At 59.1% G+C, this 14,714-nt stretch overlaps 1 protein-coding gene across 1 annotated transcript; it reads right to left on the bottom strand.

Annotated features, from left to right (window-relative positions):
* Positions 1 to 2,556: 2,556 nt before the first annotated feature.
* On the bottom strand, positions 2,557 to 14,608 carry LOC134433063 (eukaryotic translation initiation factor 3 subunit G-like). Its single transcript, XM_063181956.1, is given in 12 exon segments — positions 2,557 to 2,640; positions 3,234 to 3,340; positions 3,441 to 3,577; positions 4,281 to 4,388; positions 5,697 to 5,886; positions 7,687 to 7,758; positions 7,760 to 7,792; positions 9,053 to 9,112; positions 10,179 to 10,266; positions 10,844 to 10,949; positions 12,977 to 13,026; positions 14,557 to 14,608. Coding segments are annotated over 12 exon segments (987 nt in total). The 5' UTR covers positions 14,577 to 14,608; the 3' UTR covers positions 2,557 to 2,624.
* Positions 14,609 to 14,714: the final 106 nt, after the last annotated feature.

Genomic DNA, 14,714 nt, shown 5'->3' with positions numbered 1-14,714 from the left:
TGTCTCACCTGTCCCTGTCCCCTCACCTGTCTCACCTGTCCCTGTCCCCACCTGTCCATTGTCCCCTCACCTGTCCCCACCTGTCCCTGTCCCCACCTGTCCATTGTCCCCCTCACCTGTCCCCGTCTCTCGCAGGGAGCGCAGCCTGGCCGGGATGGGCCGGGCCCCAGGTGTCCCCCCAGGTGTCCCCACAGGTGTCCCCCCAGGTGTCCCCCACAGGTGCCGCCAGCACAGGTGACACCAGAGGTGGCCCTGGGGGTGACAGCGACGTCGAGGACCCCGGCGCACCTGGGCCAGGTGAGGCCGAGGCGTCGGACGAGGACGAGGCCGAATATTACAGAGAGGAGCTGGGGGAGGAGCCGGACGCAGGTGAGAGTGGGGGGGATTTGGGGGGTCCAGGTGAGGTTTGGGGTGTTCCAGGTGAGGTTTGGGGTGTTCCAGGTGAGGTTTGGGGGGTCCAGGTGTGGTTTGGTGGGGAGAAAAGGAAATTTTGGGGTGTTCCAGGTGAGGTTTGGGGGGTCCAGGTGAGGTTTGGGGGCTCCAGGTGGATTTTGGGGTGTCCAGGTGAGGTTTGGGGGGCTCCAAGGGAGGTTTTGGGGAGATAAAAGGAAATTTTGGGGTTTTCAGGTGAGGTTTGGGGGGTCCAGGTGAGGTTTGGGGGCTCCAGGTGGATTTTGGGGTTTTCAGGTGAGGTTTGGGGGATCCAGGTGGGGTTTGGTGGGGAGAAAAGGAAATTTGGGGGTTTTCAGGTGAGGTTTGGGGGGGTCCAGGTGAGTTTTAGGGGTGCTCCAGGTGGGATTTGTGGGGTTTTAGGTGGATTTTGGGGTGTTCCAGGTGAGGTTTGGGGGGCATAAAAGGAAGTTCTGGGGTGTTCCAGGTGATTTTTGGGGAGTTCCAGGTGAGGTTTGGGGTTTTCAAGTGACTTTTGGGGGGAAGAAAAGGAAATTTTGGGTTTTCAGTTGAATCTGGGCTGGGTCAAGGCAGTTTTGGGGCGTTCCAGGTGAATTTTGGGGTTTCCAGATGAGTTTGGGGGGAAATAAAAAGGAAATTTTGGGGTGTTTCTGGTGAGTCTGGGGGGGATAAAGGAAATTTTGGGGGCGTTTCAGGTGATTTTGGGATTTTCCCTCCCCGGAAGTGGCTGATGAGGCCAAAATTCCTGAATTTCCGTGATTTGGGATCAAAGTAAACGCTCTGACACTTCCGGGGCCACCCCAAATCCCAACATTTCCCCCCAAATCCCAACATTTAATCCTTAAATTCCTTTGTTTTCCTCCCCAAACCCCATTTTCCCTCCAAATCCCAATTTTTTTTAAACTCAAATCCCATTTTTGTTCTCCTAAACCCCAATTTTCCGTCCCGAAATTCCATTTTTTCTCCCCAAATCCCAATTCTTTCCCCCCCAAATCCCAATTTTTCCCCCAAAATCCCAATTTTTCCCCCAAAATCCATTTTTTCCCCTCTAAATTCCTGTTTTTCCCCCAGATTTGTTCCCTGGCAGCTCCAAGAGGAGGCGAAGCCGCTCGGCCGAGCCCCGAGCCCCGAAACGACGGAAGAGGAGCCCAAAATCCACACCTGGAACCCCAAAATCCACACCTGGAACCCCAAAACCCCACTCAGGAACACCAAAATTCCACTCAGGAACCCCAAAATCCACACCTGGATCCCGAAAATCCACACCAGAAACCCCAAAATCCCATCCTGGAAATCCCAAATTTCGCCGTGGCACCCCAAAATCCCAACCTGGAACCTCCAAATCCCACCCAGGACACCCCAAAAATCCCAAATCCCACCCAGGACACCCCAAAAATCCCAAATCCCGCCGTGGGAAACTCCTGAGCCCCCAAAAAACCCCAAATTTCCCTCGGCCGGGACGGGGCGCGGAAAAGGAAAAATTGAAGGGGGGGAAAAATTTGGGAATTTTGGGGTCTCCAGGACGGATTTTGGGGCCCGAGGGAATTTTGGGATCTTCCAGGAAAAATTTGGGGTCCTCAAGGGGAATTTTGGGGTCCCCCAGAGTTCCCCCCACCCGTGGTCCCCCCAAATCCAGGGGAAATCACCCCAAAAAATGGGGGGGAAAACAACAAAAGAAGGAAAACCCCAAAAAATGTGGGGGGAAAAAAAAATCCCAGAAAAATGGGAGAAAACCTCAAAAACGGGTGGAAAAATGCAGAAATAAAGTTGGATCCACCCCAAGAACTTGTGTGGCTCTTTTTTTTTTTTTTTCTTTCCCAGGAAAAATTTCACTTTTCTACCCCAAATCCCATTTTTCTACCCCAAAATTCCATTTTTGCCCCCCTAAAATTCTGAATTTCCCACCCAAAATTCCAATTTTCCCCCACCTCCAATTCCCATCCTTCCGCCCCAAAATTCCCATTTTTTCCCACCCAAACTCCCATTTTCCCCATCCCAAAATTCCCATTTTCTACCCCAAATTCCCATTTTTCTACCCCAAAATTCTCATTTTTGCCCTCCAAAATTTCAAATTTCCCCCCCCCCAAAATTCCCATTTTTTTCCAAAATTCCCATTTTTTTCCCCCAAAAATCCTGGGACAGGGGTGGTGCCAGAACCCAGAGCTTTATTGAACTGGGATGAACTGGGACAAACTGGGATCCACTGGAGCGGCTCAGTTGGTGGAGGGCCTGGAGGGAGGAGAAGGGAGAGGTGAGAGGTGCCCAGGTGTGCCCAGGTGTGCCTGGGTATGTCCCAAGTGTGCCCAGGTGTGCCCAGGTATGTCCCACGTGCGCCCAGGTGTGCCCAGGTGTGTCTCGTGTGCCCAGGTGTGTCCCAAGGTGTGCCCATATGAGTGGCCAGGTGTGTCTCGTGTACCCAGGTGTAATCCAGGTGTGCCCAGGTGTATCAGGTGAATGCCCACGTGTGTCCCAAGTGCGCCCAGGTGTGCCCAGGTGTGTCCCAAGGTGTGCCCAGGTGTGTCTCGTGTACCCAGGTGTGTCCCAGGTATGCCCAGGTGTGTCCTGGTGTTATTTAGGCATGCCCCACATGTGCCAGGTGTACCCAGGTATGTCCCAAGTGTGCCCAGGTGTGTGCCCAGGTGTACCCACTTTGCCCACTCCACGTTGAGGATCAGGTGGGTGTAACCCCCCAGGTGTGTGCCCAGGTGTGCCCAGGTGTGCCAGGTACCCACTTTGCCCACTCCACGTTGAGGATCAGGTGGGTGTAACCCCCCAGGTGTGTGCCCAGGTGTGCCCAGGTGTGTGCCCAGGTGTGTACCCACTTTGCCCACTCCACGTTGAGGATCAGGTGGTCGTAGCCGAAGCCGGACACGCCCGCGATGGCTCTGGCCGCGTCCTCGCGCCGGTGGAAGCTGATGAAGGCGAAGCCCTGCGGGACACGCCCGGCTCAGCGCGCACACCTGGGCACGCCCGGGCACACCCGGGCACACACCTGGGCACGCCCGGGCGCCCCCCGTGCCCGCGCCCACCTTGGACTGGCCCGTGGTCTTGTCCTTGGCCAGGTAAATGCGCGAGATGGAGCCGAAGGGGCGGAACAGCTCCTGCAGGTCGGTCTCGCGCGTGTCCTCCGACAGGTTGGTGACGCGGATGGTGGCGTTGTCGTCGGCTGGTGACACAGGGGACACAGGTGACACAGGTGAGACAGGTGAGACAGGGGACACAGGTGAGACCCACGGGGGTGGCGGTTGTACCCTCAGGTGCCCCCAAAAACCACCCAGGTGTGTCCCAGGTGGGACCAAGTTATCCCCAGGTGTGACCAAGTTATGCCCAGGTGTGTCCCAGGTGTCTTCAGGTGTGTCCCAGGTGTCCCCAAAAGCCACCCAGGTATCCCCAGGTGTGTTCCAGGTGTCCCCAGAGCTCCCCAGGTGTGACCAAGTTATCTCCAGGTGTGTCCCGGGTGTCCCCAGAGCCGCCCAGGTGTGTCCCAGGTGTCCCCAGGTGTCCCCAAAAACCCCCCAGGTGTGTGCTCAGGTGTGCCCAGGTGTGTTTTTAACCCTCCCCAGGTGTGTTGTTACCCTCCCCAGGTGCCCCCAGGTGTGCCCAGGTGCCCCCAGGTGTGCCCAGGTGTGCCCAGGTGTGTTTTTAACCCTCCCCAGGTGCCCCCAGGTGCCCCGAGGTGCCCCCAGGTGTGCCCAGGTGTGCCCAGGTGCCCTCACCTCTGCGGTTGGGCTGCATGGACTCCCCGCGCTGTCCCTCAGTGTGCCCACGTGTGCCCAGGTGTGTTTTTAACCCTCCCCAGGTGCCCCCAGGTGCCCCGAGGTGCCCCCAGGTGTGCCCAGGTGCCCCCAGGTGTGCCCAGGTGCCCTCACCTCTGCGGTTGGGCTGCATGGACTCCCCGCGCCGGCTGGCGCCGTCCCTCAGGCTGGGCGGGACGTACTTGCCCGTCTTGCTCACCTGGGCGGCCACGGGCTCGGGCTCTGCGGGGGGACAGGGGGGACACGGGTGGGGACAGGTGTGACAGGTGTGACACGGGTGGGACACAGGTGGGGACAGGGGTGGGACACGGGGGACAGGTGTGACACAGGTGGGGACAGGTGGGGACAGGTGGGGACAGGTGTGACACGGGTGTGACACGGGTGGGACAGGGGGGACACGGGTGGGACACGGGTGGGGACAGGTGGGGACAGGTGTGACACGGGTGGGACACAGGTGGGGACAGGGGGGACATGAGTGTGACACAGGGGGGACAGGTGGGGACAGGGGGGACAGGTGTGTGACACGGGTGTGACACGGGTGGGACACAGGTGTGACAGGACACAGGTGTGACACAGGTGAGGGACAGGGACAGGTGTGACAGGTGAGGGGACAGGTGTGACACAGGTGTGACACAGGTGGGACAGGTGAGGGCCAGGTGAGGGACAGCCCCAGCAGCTCCTTCTGCACGGGGCCACCACAACGGGGCCAGAAGAACAACGGGGCCACCACAACCGCACAAAAACGGGAAAAATGAGGGAAAAATTCCCAAAAATCCCCAAAATTCCCAAAACACCCAAATTTTGGGGTCCCACCTTCAGGGAGCTTCTCCTTTTCCACCGTGGAGAGCCCCAGCAGATCCTTCTGCACGGGGCCCACCACAACGGGGCCACCACGGTGACCTTGGGGCCACCACAACCCTTCAAAAACGGGAAAATTCCCCAAAATTCCCCAAAAAAACCCAAAAGAACCAAAATTTGGGGTCCCACCTCCGGGCAGCTTCTCCTTTTCCACCATGGAGAGCCCCAGCAGATCCTTCTGCGTGGGGCCACCATCATGGGGCCACCATGGTGACCTTGGGGCCACCACAACCGTACAAAAATGGGAAAAATAGGGGGAAAATCCCCAAAATTCCCCAAAGAACCCAAAAGAACCAAATTTTGGGGTCCCACCTCCGGGGAGCTTCTCCTTCTCGCCCGTGGACAGCCCCAGCAGATCCTACATGGGGCCACCACCATGGGGCCACCATGGTGACCTTGGGGGCTACGCAACCATGAAAAAATGGGGAAAATGGGGGAAAAATCCCCAAAATTCCCCAAAAAACCCCAAAAGAACCAAAATTTGGGGTCCCACCTCCGGGCAGCTTCTCCTTTTCCACCATGGAGAACCCCGGCAGATCCTACATGGGGCCACCACAACAGGGCCACCATGGTGACCTTGGGGGCTACGCAACCATGAAAAATGGGGAAAATGAGGGAAAAATCTCCAGAATTCCTCAAAAAAACCCAAAAGAACCAAATTTTGGGTCCCACCTCCAGGGAGCTTCTCCTTCTCGCCCGTGGACAGCCCCAGCTGCTCGGCCAGCTCCTTCTGCATGGGCCCCAGCGTGTCCTTGTAGGGGCAGCGCGTGGTCCAGTGGTCGCCCTTGCAGATGCGGCACGAGACGATCTTCTGGCCCTTGAGCTTGTTCATGGGGTCCTCCTCCTCCTGGCAGTTCAGGTCCTGTGGTGGGACAGGTGGGGACACACCTGAGCGCACCTGGGGACACCTGGGGACAGCTATGGACACCTGGGGACAGCTATGGACACCTGGAGAAACCTGGGGACAGCTGGGGACAGCTATGGACACCTAGGGACACACGTGGTTATGGGGCACACCTAGAGATGTTCATGGGGTTCTCCTTCTCCTCCTGGCAGTTCAGGTCCTGTGGTGGGACAGGTGGGGACACACCTGAGAACACCTGGGGACAGCTGGGGACACCTATGGACACCTATGGACACCTGGAGAAACCTGGGGACAGCTATAGACAGCTATGGACACCTATGGACACACGTGGTTATGGGGAACACCTAGAGATGTTCATGGGGTTCTCCTCCTCCTCCTGGCAGTTCAGGTCCTGTGGTGGGACAGGTGGGGACACACCTGAGCGCACCTGGGGACAGCTGGGGACAGCTATGGACACCTGGAGAAACCTGGAGAAACCTGGGGACACCTGGGGACACCTGGGGACAGTTATGGACACCCAGAGACACACGTGGTTATGGGGCACACCTAGAGATGTTCCTGGGGTTCTCCTTCTCCTCCTGGCAGTTCAGGTCCTGTGGTGGGACAGGTGGGGACACACCTGAGCGCACCTGGGGACAGCTATGGACACCTATGGACACCTGGAGAAACCTGGGGACAGCTATGGACAGCTATGGACACCTAGGGACACACGTGGTTATGGGGAACACCTAGAGATGTTCCTGGGGCACACCTAGAGATGTTCATGGGGTTCTCCTCCTCCTCCTGGCAGTTCAGGTCCTGTGGTGGGACAGGTGGGGACACCTGAGCGCACCTGGGGACACCTGAGCAGATCTGGGGACAGCTGGGGACAGCTATGGACACCTGGGGACACAGCTGGTGGCACACGTGGTTATGGGGCACACCTAGAGATGTTCCTGGGGTTCTCCTTCTCACAATTTATGTTCTGCATGGGCACCCCTGGGCACACCTGGGGACACTTTCTGGGGCACACCTGGGCACATTTTTGGGCACACCTGAGGACATTCCTGGAACACACCTGGGGACACCTGAGGACACTTTCTGGGGCACACCTGGGGACACCTGAGGACATTTTTGGGGCACCCCTGGGCACACCTGAGGGCACTTTTGGGGCACACCTGAGGACATTTTTGGGGCACCCCTGGGCACATCTGAGGACACTTCTTGGGGCACCCCTGGGCACACCTGAGGACACTTTCTGGGGCACACCTGGGGACACCTGGGCACATTTTTGGGGCACCCCTGGGCACACCTGGGCACATTCCTGGGGCACACCTGGGCACACCTGAGGGCACTTTTGGGCACCCCTGGGCACATCTGAGGACATTTTCTGGGGCACACCCGGGCACACCTGGGGACATTTCTGGGGCACCCCTGGGCACCCCTGAGGACATTCCTGGGGCACCCCTGGGCACCCCTGAGGACATTTTTGGGGCACACCTGGGGACATTTTTGGGGCACACCTGGGGACATTTTTGGGGCACCCCTGAGAACATTTTTGGGGCACCCCTGAGGACATTTTTGGGGCACCCCTGGGCACCCCTGAGGACATTTTTGGGGCACACCTGGGGACATTTTTGGGGCACACCTGGGGACATTTTTGGGGCACCCCTGAGAACATTTTTGGGGCACCCCTGAGGACATTTTTTGGGCACCCCTGGGCACCCCTGAGGACATTTTTGGGGCACACCTGGGGACATTTTTGGGGCACCCCTGGGCACGTTCCCGGTGCCCGCGTGTCCCCGGGCGTGCCCGTACCTCCTTGCTGGTGATGAAGGTCATGAAGACGTCGTCGCTCACGGTCGTGGTGGCCACGTTGGGCCCGGGGGGCGTCGAACTCGGAATTCCCAAATTTCTTCCAGTTCTGGGATTGGGGGGGAAAATGGGGAATCCTTGAAAATCCCGGGAAATTCGGGATTGGGGGGAAAATGGGGAATTCTTGAAAATCCCGGGAAATTCGGGATTGGGGGGAAAATGGGAAATTCTTGAAAATCCCGGGAAATTCGGGATTGGGGGGGAAAATGGGAAATTCTTGAAAATCCCGGGAAATTCGGGATTGGGGGGAAAATGGGGAATTCTTGAAAATCCCGGGAAATTCGGGATTGGGGGGGAAAATGGGAAATTCTTGAAAATCCCAGGAAATTTGAGATCCCGGCCTTGTTCCGGTGGGAACGCCGGAATTCCGTTTCCCACTCCCAGGTAAATCCCATTTATCCAATCCCATTTTCACAGGTAAATCCCATTTCTCCATCCCCAGGTAAATCCCATTTTTCCTATTCCAAATCTGTTTTTTCCCAGGTAAATCCCATTTTTTCCCATTCCCAATCCCATTTTTCCCAGGTAAATCCCATTTTTCCTTTTCCCAGCTAAATCCCATTTTTCCTATTCCCAGGTAAATCCCACTTTTCCATTCCCAGCTAAATCCCATTTTTCCCATTCCCAATCCCATTTTTCCCAGGTAAATCCCATTTTTCCTTTTCCCAGGTAAATCCCATTTTTCCCATTCCCAATCCCATTTTTCCCAGGTAAATCCCATTTTTCCTTTTCCCAGGTAAATCCCATTTTTCCGATACCACTCCAGGTAAATCCCATTTTTCCCATTCCCAATCCCAATTTTCCCAGGTGAATCAAATTTTCCCCAATCCCATTTTCCCAGGTAAATCCCATTTTTTTCCCATTCCCAAGCAAATCCCATTTCCCACTCCCATTTTCGCCATTTTTATCCCATTTTCCCATTCCCATTTTCGCCATTTTTATCCCATTTTCCCATTCCCATTTTCCCCATTCCCAACACCATTTTAATCCCACGTTTTCCCATTTTAATCCCATTTTATCCCATTTGAATCCCCTTTTCCCCATTCCCAATCCCATTTTTTTCAGTCCCAATCCCATTTTATCCATTTTAATCCAACTTTTCCCCACTCCCAATCCCATTCTCCCTATTCTCAATCCCATTTTTATCCCACCTTAATCCCGTTTTTCCCATTTTAACACCACATTAATCCCATTTTTTCCATTCCAAATCCCATTTTCCCCATTTTAATCCCATTTTTTCCCCGTTTTTCCCCAGTTTTCCCATTTTTTTCCCCGTTTTTTCCCCATTTTCCCCCCATTTTCCCCTCACCTTGCGCCGGGCCACGGCCTTGGAGGCTTTGCGGGTCTCGATCCGGAACGTTCGGATGATCTGGGACGGGGAAAATGCGGGAATGAGGCTGGGGAAACCCCAAAAAAAACCCCAAAAATCCCCCAAATTTGGGAATTCCTGGAGCACCCGATCCCAAAAATCCCCAAATTTGGGAATTCCTGGAGCATCTGATCCCAAAAAATCCCCAAATCTGGGAATTCCTGGAGCACCCGATCCCAAAAATCCCAAATTTGGGGTCCACAGGTGACAAATTTGGGAATTCCTGGAGCACCTGAATCCTTAAAAAGCCAAATTTTGGGGCTCAGGTGCCAATTTTGGGGCTCAGGTGCCAATTCTGGGGTCCAGAGGTGCCAATTTTGGGGTTCAGGTGCCAAATTTGGGGTCCAGAAGTGCCAATTTTGGGGCTCAAGTGCCAATTTTGGGGTCCTGAGGTGCCAAACTTGAGGCTCAGGTGCCAATTTTGGGGTCCAGAAGTCCCAAATTTGGGGTCCAGAGGTGCCAATTTTGGGGTCCAGAAGTGCCAATTTTGGGTCCAGAGGTGCCAATTTTGGGGTCCAGAAGTGCAATTTTGGGGTCCAGAAGTGCCAATTTTGGGGTCCAGAGGTGCCAAATTTGAGTCACCTGGAGCACCTGAGCCCCTTAGGAGCCAAATTTGGGGTCCAGAAGTCCCAAATTTGGGGTCCAGAGGTGCCAATTTTGGGGTTCAGGTGCCAAATTTTGGGGTCCAGAAGTCCCAAATTTGGGGTCCAGAGGTGCCAATTTTGGGGTCCAGAGGTGCCAATTTTGGGGTCCTGAGGTGCCAAACTTGAGGCTCAGGGGCCAATTTTGGGGCTCAGTTGCCAAATTGGGGGTCCAGAGGTGCCGATTTTGGGGTCCTGAAGTGCCAATTTTGGGGTCCAGAGGTGCCAATTTTGGGGTCCAGAGGTGCCAATTTTGGGGCTCAAGTGCCAATTTTGGGGTCCAGAGGTGCCAAATTTGAGTCACCTGGAGCACCTGAGCCCCTTAGGAGCCAAATTTGGGGTCCAGAAGTCCCAAATTTGGGGTCCAGAGGTGCCAATTTTGGGGCTCAGGTGCCCCCGTGCCCACCTGTGCCCCCCGTGCCCACCTTGACCTTGCGCCCGTCCTCCTCCTCGCGGTACTCGGTGACCGTTTTGATGTTGCCATTGACGACCTCCTTGGGGGGGGGGGAGGGGACCTGGGGACAGGTGGGGACAGGTGTGACACAGGTGTGACACGGGTGGGGACAGGTGAGACACGGGTGTGACACGGGTGAGACACGGGTGTGACACGGGTGTGACACGGGTGGGGACAGGTGTGACACGGGAGTGACATGGGTGTGACACGGGAGTGACACGGGTGTGACATGGGTGTCCCCAAATGCCCCCAGGTGTGCCAGATGTGTCCCCAGCTGTCCCCTCAGGTGTCCCCAGCTGTGTCACTCCCCTCCCCAGGTGTGTCCCAGCTGTCCCCAGGTGTCCCCAGGTCTGTCCCCAGCTGTCCCCAGGTGTGTCCCCAGCTGTCCCCAGCTGTCCCCAGGTGTGCCCCCAGGTGTGTCCCCAGCTGTCCCCAGCTGTCCCCAGGTGTGTCTCTGTCCCCAGGTGTCCCCAGGTGTCCCCAGGTGTGTCCCCAGGTGTGTCCCCAGCTGTCCCCAGGTGTGTCCCCAGGTGTGTCACTGTCCCCAGGTGTGTCACTGTCCCCAGGTGTGTCCCGAGGTGTGTCACTGTCCCCAGCTGTGTCCCCAGGTGTGTCCCCCCTCCCCTCCCCCCCTCACCTCCCCTCAGCAGCTCGGCCTCGGCGCTGTTGGGGCCTCCCAGGCCGCCGGGCAGGGGCAGGGGCAGGGGCAGGTCCTTGAGCAGCTCCGAGGTGATCGCCTTGTCTGGGACGGACACACGGACAGACACACACACCTGGGCTCAGGTACAGCTCACCTGGGCTCAGGGAACCCCACCTTGTCTGGGAGGGACACACGGACAGACAGACACACAGACAGACACACCTGGGCTCAGGTACAGCTCACCTGGGCTCAGGGAACCCCACCTTGTCTGGGACGGACAGACAGACACACGGACACACCTGGGCTCAGGTACAGCTCACCTGGGCTCAGGGAACCCCACCTTGTCTGGGACGGACACACGGACAGACAGACAGACAGACACACCTGGGCTCAGGTACAGCTCACCTGGGCTCAGGGAACCCCACCTTGTCTGGGACGGACAGACGGACAGACGGACACACAGACAGACACACCTGGGCTCAGGTACAGCTCACCTGGGCTCAGGTACAGCTCACCTGGCTCAGGGAACCCCACCTTGTCTGGGACGGACAGACGGACACACAGACAGACACACCTGGGCTCAGGGAACCTCACCTGGGCTCAGGTACAGCTCACCTGGGCTCAGGGAACCCCACCTTGTCTGGGATGGACAGACAGACACACGGACACACCTGGGCTCAGGTACAGCTCGCCTGGGCTCAGGGAACCCCCAGGGAACCTCACCTTGTCTGGGACGGACAGACGGACAGACAGACAGACAGACAGACAGACCTGGGCTCAGGTACAGCTCACCTGGGCTCAGGGAACCTCACCTGGGCTCAGGGAACCCCACCTTGTCTGGGATGGACAGACAGACACACGGACACACCTGGGCTCAGGTACAGCTCACCTGGGCTCAGGGAACCCCCAGGGAACCCCCAGGGAACCCCACCTTGTCTGGGACGGACAGACAGACAGACACACACACCTGGGCTCAGGTACAGCTCACCTGGGCACAGGTGACCCAGTGTGACAGGTGTGGCACCAATGGCAGGTGACACCAATGGCAGGTGTGGCACCAATGCCAGGTGTGACAGGAGAGACAGGTGGCACCAAAGACGGGTACAACAGGTGTGACAGGAGTGACACCAATGGCAGGTGGCACCAATGGCAGGTGTGGCACCAATGCCAGGTGTGACACGTACCACAGGTGTGACAGGTGTGACACCAATTTCAGGTGGCACCAATGCCAGGTGTGACACGAGTGACAAGTACCACAGGTGCCACCCCCTGACAGGTGCCACAGGTGTGAGAGGTGGCACCAATGACAGCTACAACAGGTGTGACAGGTGTGGCACCAATGCCAGGTGTGACACGAGTGACAGGTGCCACAGGTGTCACACCAATGCCAGGTGCCACAGGTGTGACAGGTGGCACCAATGCCAGGTGTGGCACCAATGCCAGGTGTGACAGGAGTGACAGGTGCCACAGGTGCCACCCCTGACAGGTTCCACAGGTGTGACACCAATGCCAGGTGTGGCACCAATGCCAGGTGTGACAGGAGTGACAGGTGCCACAGGTGTGACACCAACGCCAGGTCCCACAGGTGTCCCAGGTGCCACAGGTGTGACAGGTGGCACCAATGCCAGGTGTGGCACCAATGCCAGGTGTGACAGGAGTGACAGGTGCCACAGGTGTGACAGGTGTGGCACCAATGGCAGGTGTCCCAGGTGCCACAGGTGTGACACCAATGCCAGGTGGCACCAATGGCAGGTGTGACACAAGTGACGAGTACCACAGGTGCCACCCCTGACAGGTGCCACAGGTGTCACACCAATGCCAGGTGCCACAGGTGTCCCAGGTGGCACCAATGCCAGGTGGCACCAATGCCAGGTGTGACAGGTGTGACGCCAATGCCAGGTCCCACAGGTGTCCCAGGTGTGCCAGGTACCGCAGGTGCCACCCCCGACAGGTACCACCGGTGTGACAGATGCCACAGGTGTGACAAGTGCCGCAGATGGCACCCCTGATTGTGCCAGGTGTGCCAGGTGCCACCCCAGGTGTGCCAGGTGTCCCCCGTGCCACCCGCAGGCGTCCTCGGTGTGCCAGGTGTGCCCGGTGCCAGCCCAGGTGTGCCCGCTGTCACTCACCATCCTCTCCTCCCTCCTCCTCCACCTGGTCAGCCCAGCTGGGCTTGGAGCTGTGGGGACACAACGGCCTCGGGTGACACCTGTGCCACCCCGTGCCACCCCCAGGTGTCCCTGTGCCACCCCGTGCCACCCCCAGTGTCCCTGTGCCACCCTCAGGTGTCCCTGTGCCACCCTCAGGTCCCCTGCTGTTCTGGTGCCACCCTCAGGGTCCCCCTCAGTCCCCTCCTGTCCCACCTGGTGCCACCCTTAGGTGTCCCTGTGCCACCCTCAGGGTTCCTCTGTCCCCTCCTGTGCCACCCTCAGGTGTCCCTGTGCCCTCCTGCGCCACCCTCAGGGTCCCCCTGTCCCCTCCTGTCCCTGTGCCACCCTCAGGGTCCCCCTGTCCCGGTGCCACCCCCAGGTGTCCCTGTGCCACCCTCCTGTCCCGGTGCCACCCTCAGGGTCCCCCTGTCCCCTCCTGTCCCTTCCCCCCCCCTTCCCCTCACGGCCCCGGCCCTGCCCGAACCCCCCGGGACCCCGAACCGGGACAGACCGGGACCCTGAACCGGGACAGACCGGGACCCCGAACCGGGACAGACCGGGCCAGACCGGGACCCTGAACCGGGACAGACCGGGACAGACCGGGACAGACCGGGACCCTGAACCGGGACAGACCGGGACAGACCGGGACCCTGAACCGGGACCCTGAACCGGGACAGACCGGGACCCTGAACCGGGACAGACCGGGACCCTGAACCGGGCCAGACCGGGACCCTGAACCGGGACAGACCGGGACCCTGAACGGGGACAGACCGGGCCAGACCGGGACAGACCGGGACCCTGAACCGGGACAGACCGGGACCCCGAACCGGGACAGACCGGGACCCCGAACCGGGACAGACCGGGACCCTGAACCGGGACAGACCGGGACCCCGAACCGGGACAGACCGGGACCCCGAACCGGGCCCGACCGGGACAGACCGGGACCCCGAACCGGGCCCAACCGGGACCCCGAACCGGGTCCCACCAGGCCTCAAAACCGGGCCCCGATCCCGGTTCTTGATCCCAACCCCGGTTCCCAGTCCCGTTTCTGGTTCCCGATCCCGGTTCCCGATCCTGATCCCACTCCCGGTTCCCATCCCCGGTCCCGGTTCCCGATCCCGCTCCCGGTTCCCATCCCCGGTCCCGGTTCCCGATCCGGCTCCCGGTCCCGGTTCCCGATCCCGCTCCCGGTTCCCATCCCCGGTCCCGGTTCCCGATCCCGCTCCCGGTTCCCATCCCCGGTCCCGGCTGCCGATCCCAAGCCCGGCCCCGGTTCCCGTTCCCCTCACACGGCCACAGGCCCGATGCCGCCGCCGCGGCCGCTCCCGATCCACCTCAAAGCCCCATCCCGGCCCCAGTCCCGGTTCCCGGCCCCAATCCCGGTTCCCGATCCCAACCCCGGTTCCCGGTTCCCGGTCCCCTCACACAGCCACAGGCCCGATGCCGCCGCCGCCGCTCTCGATCCACCTCAAAACCCCTCTGCAGCCTCAATCCCGGTTCCGGCCCCAATCCCGGTTCCCGCTCCCGGTTTCCATCCCGGTTCCCGCCCCCGCCCTCACTCGTAGTCCCCGGTCGGCATCGCCGCCTCCGCCGCCCTCACGCCGCCACAACGGAAAGGCCGCCCGCCACTTCCGGTCCGCGCGCGTCACTTCCGGCGGGGGGGAAGGCGGGAAGCGCCCCCGCGCGGGGCATGGCGGGAAGCGGTTGCTAAGCAACG

The sequence above is a fragment of the Melospiza melodia genome, assembly GCF_035770615.1.
Source record: "Melospiza melodia melodia isolate bMelMel2 chromosome 17 unlocalized genomic scaffold, bMelMel2.pri SUPER_17_unloc_2, whole genome shotgun sequence".
Taxonomy (NCBI): Eukaryota; Metazoa; Chordata; class Aves; order Passeriformes; family Passerellidae; genus Melospiza; species Melospiza melodia.
This window is presented reverse-complemented; position numbering and strand designations above follow the sequence as displayed.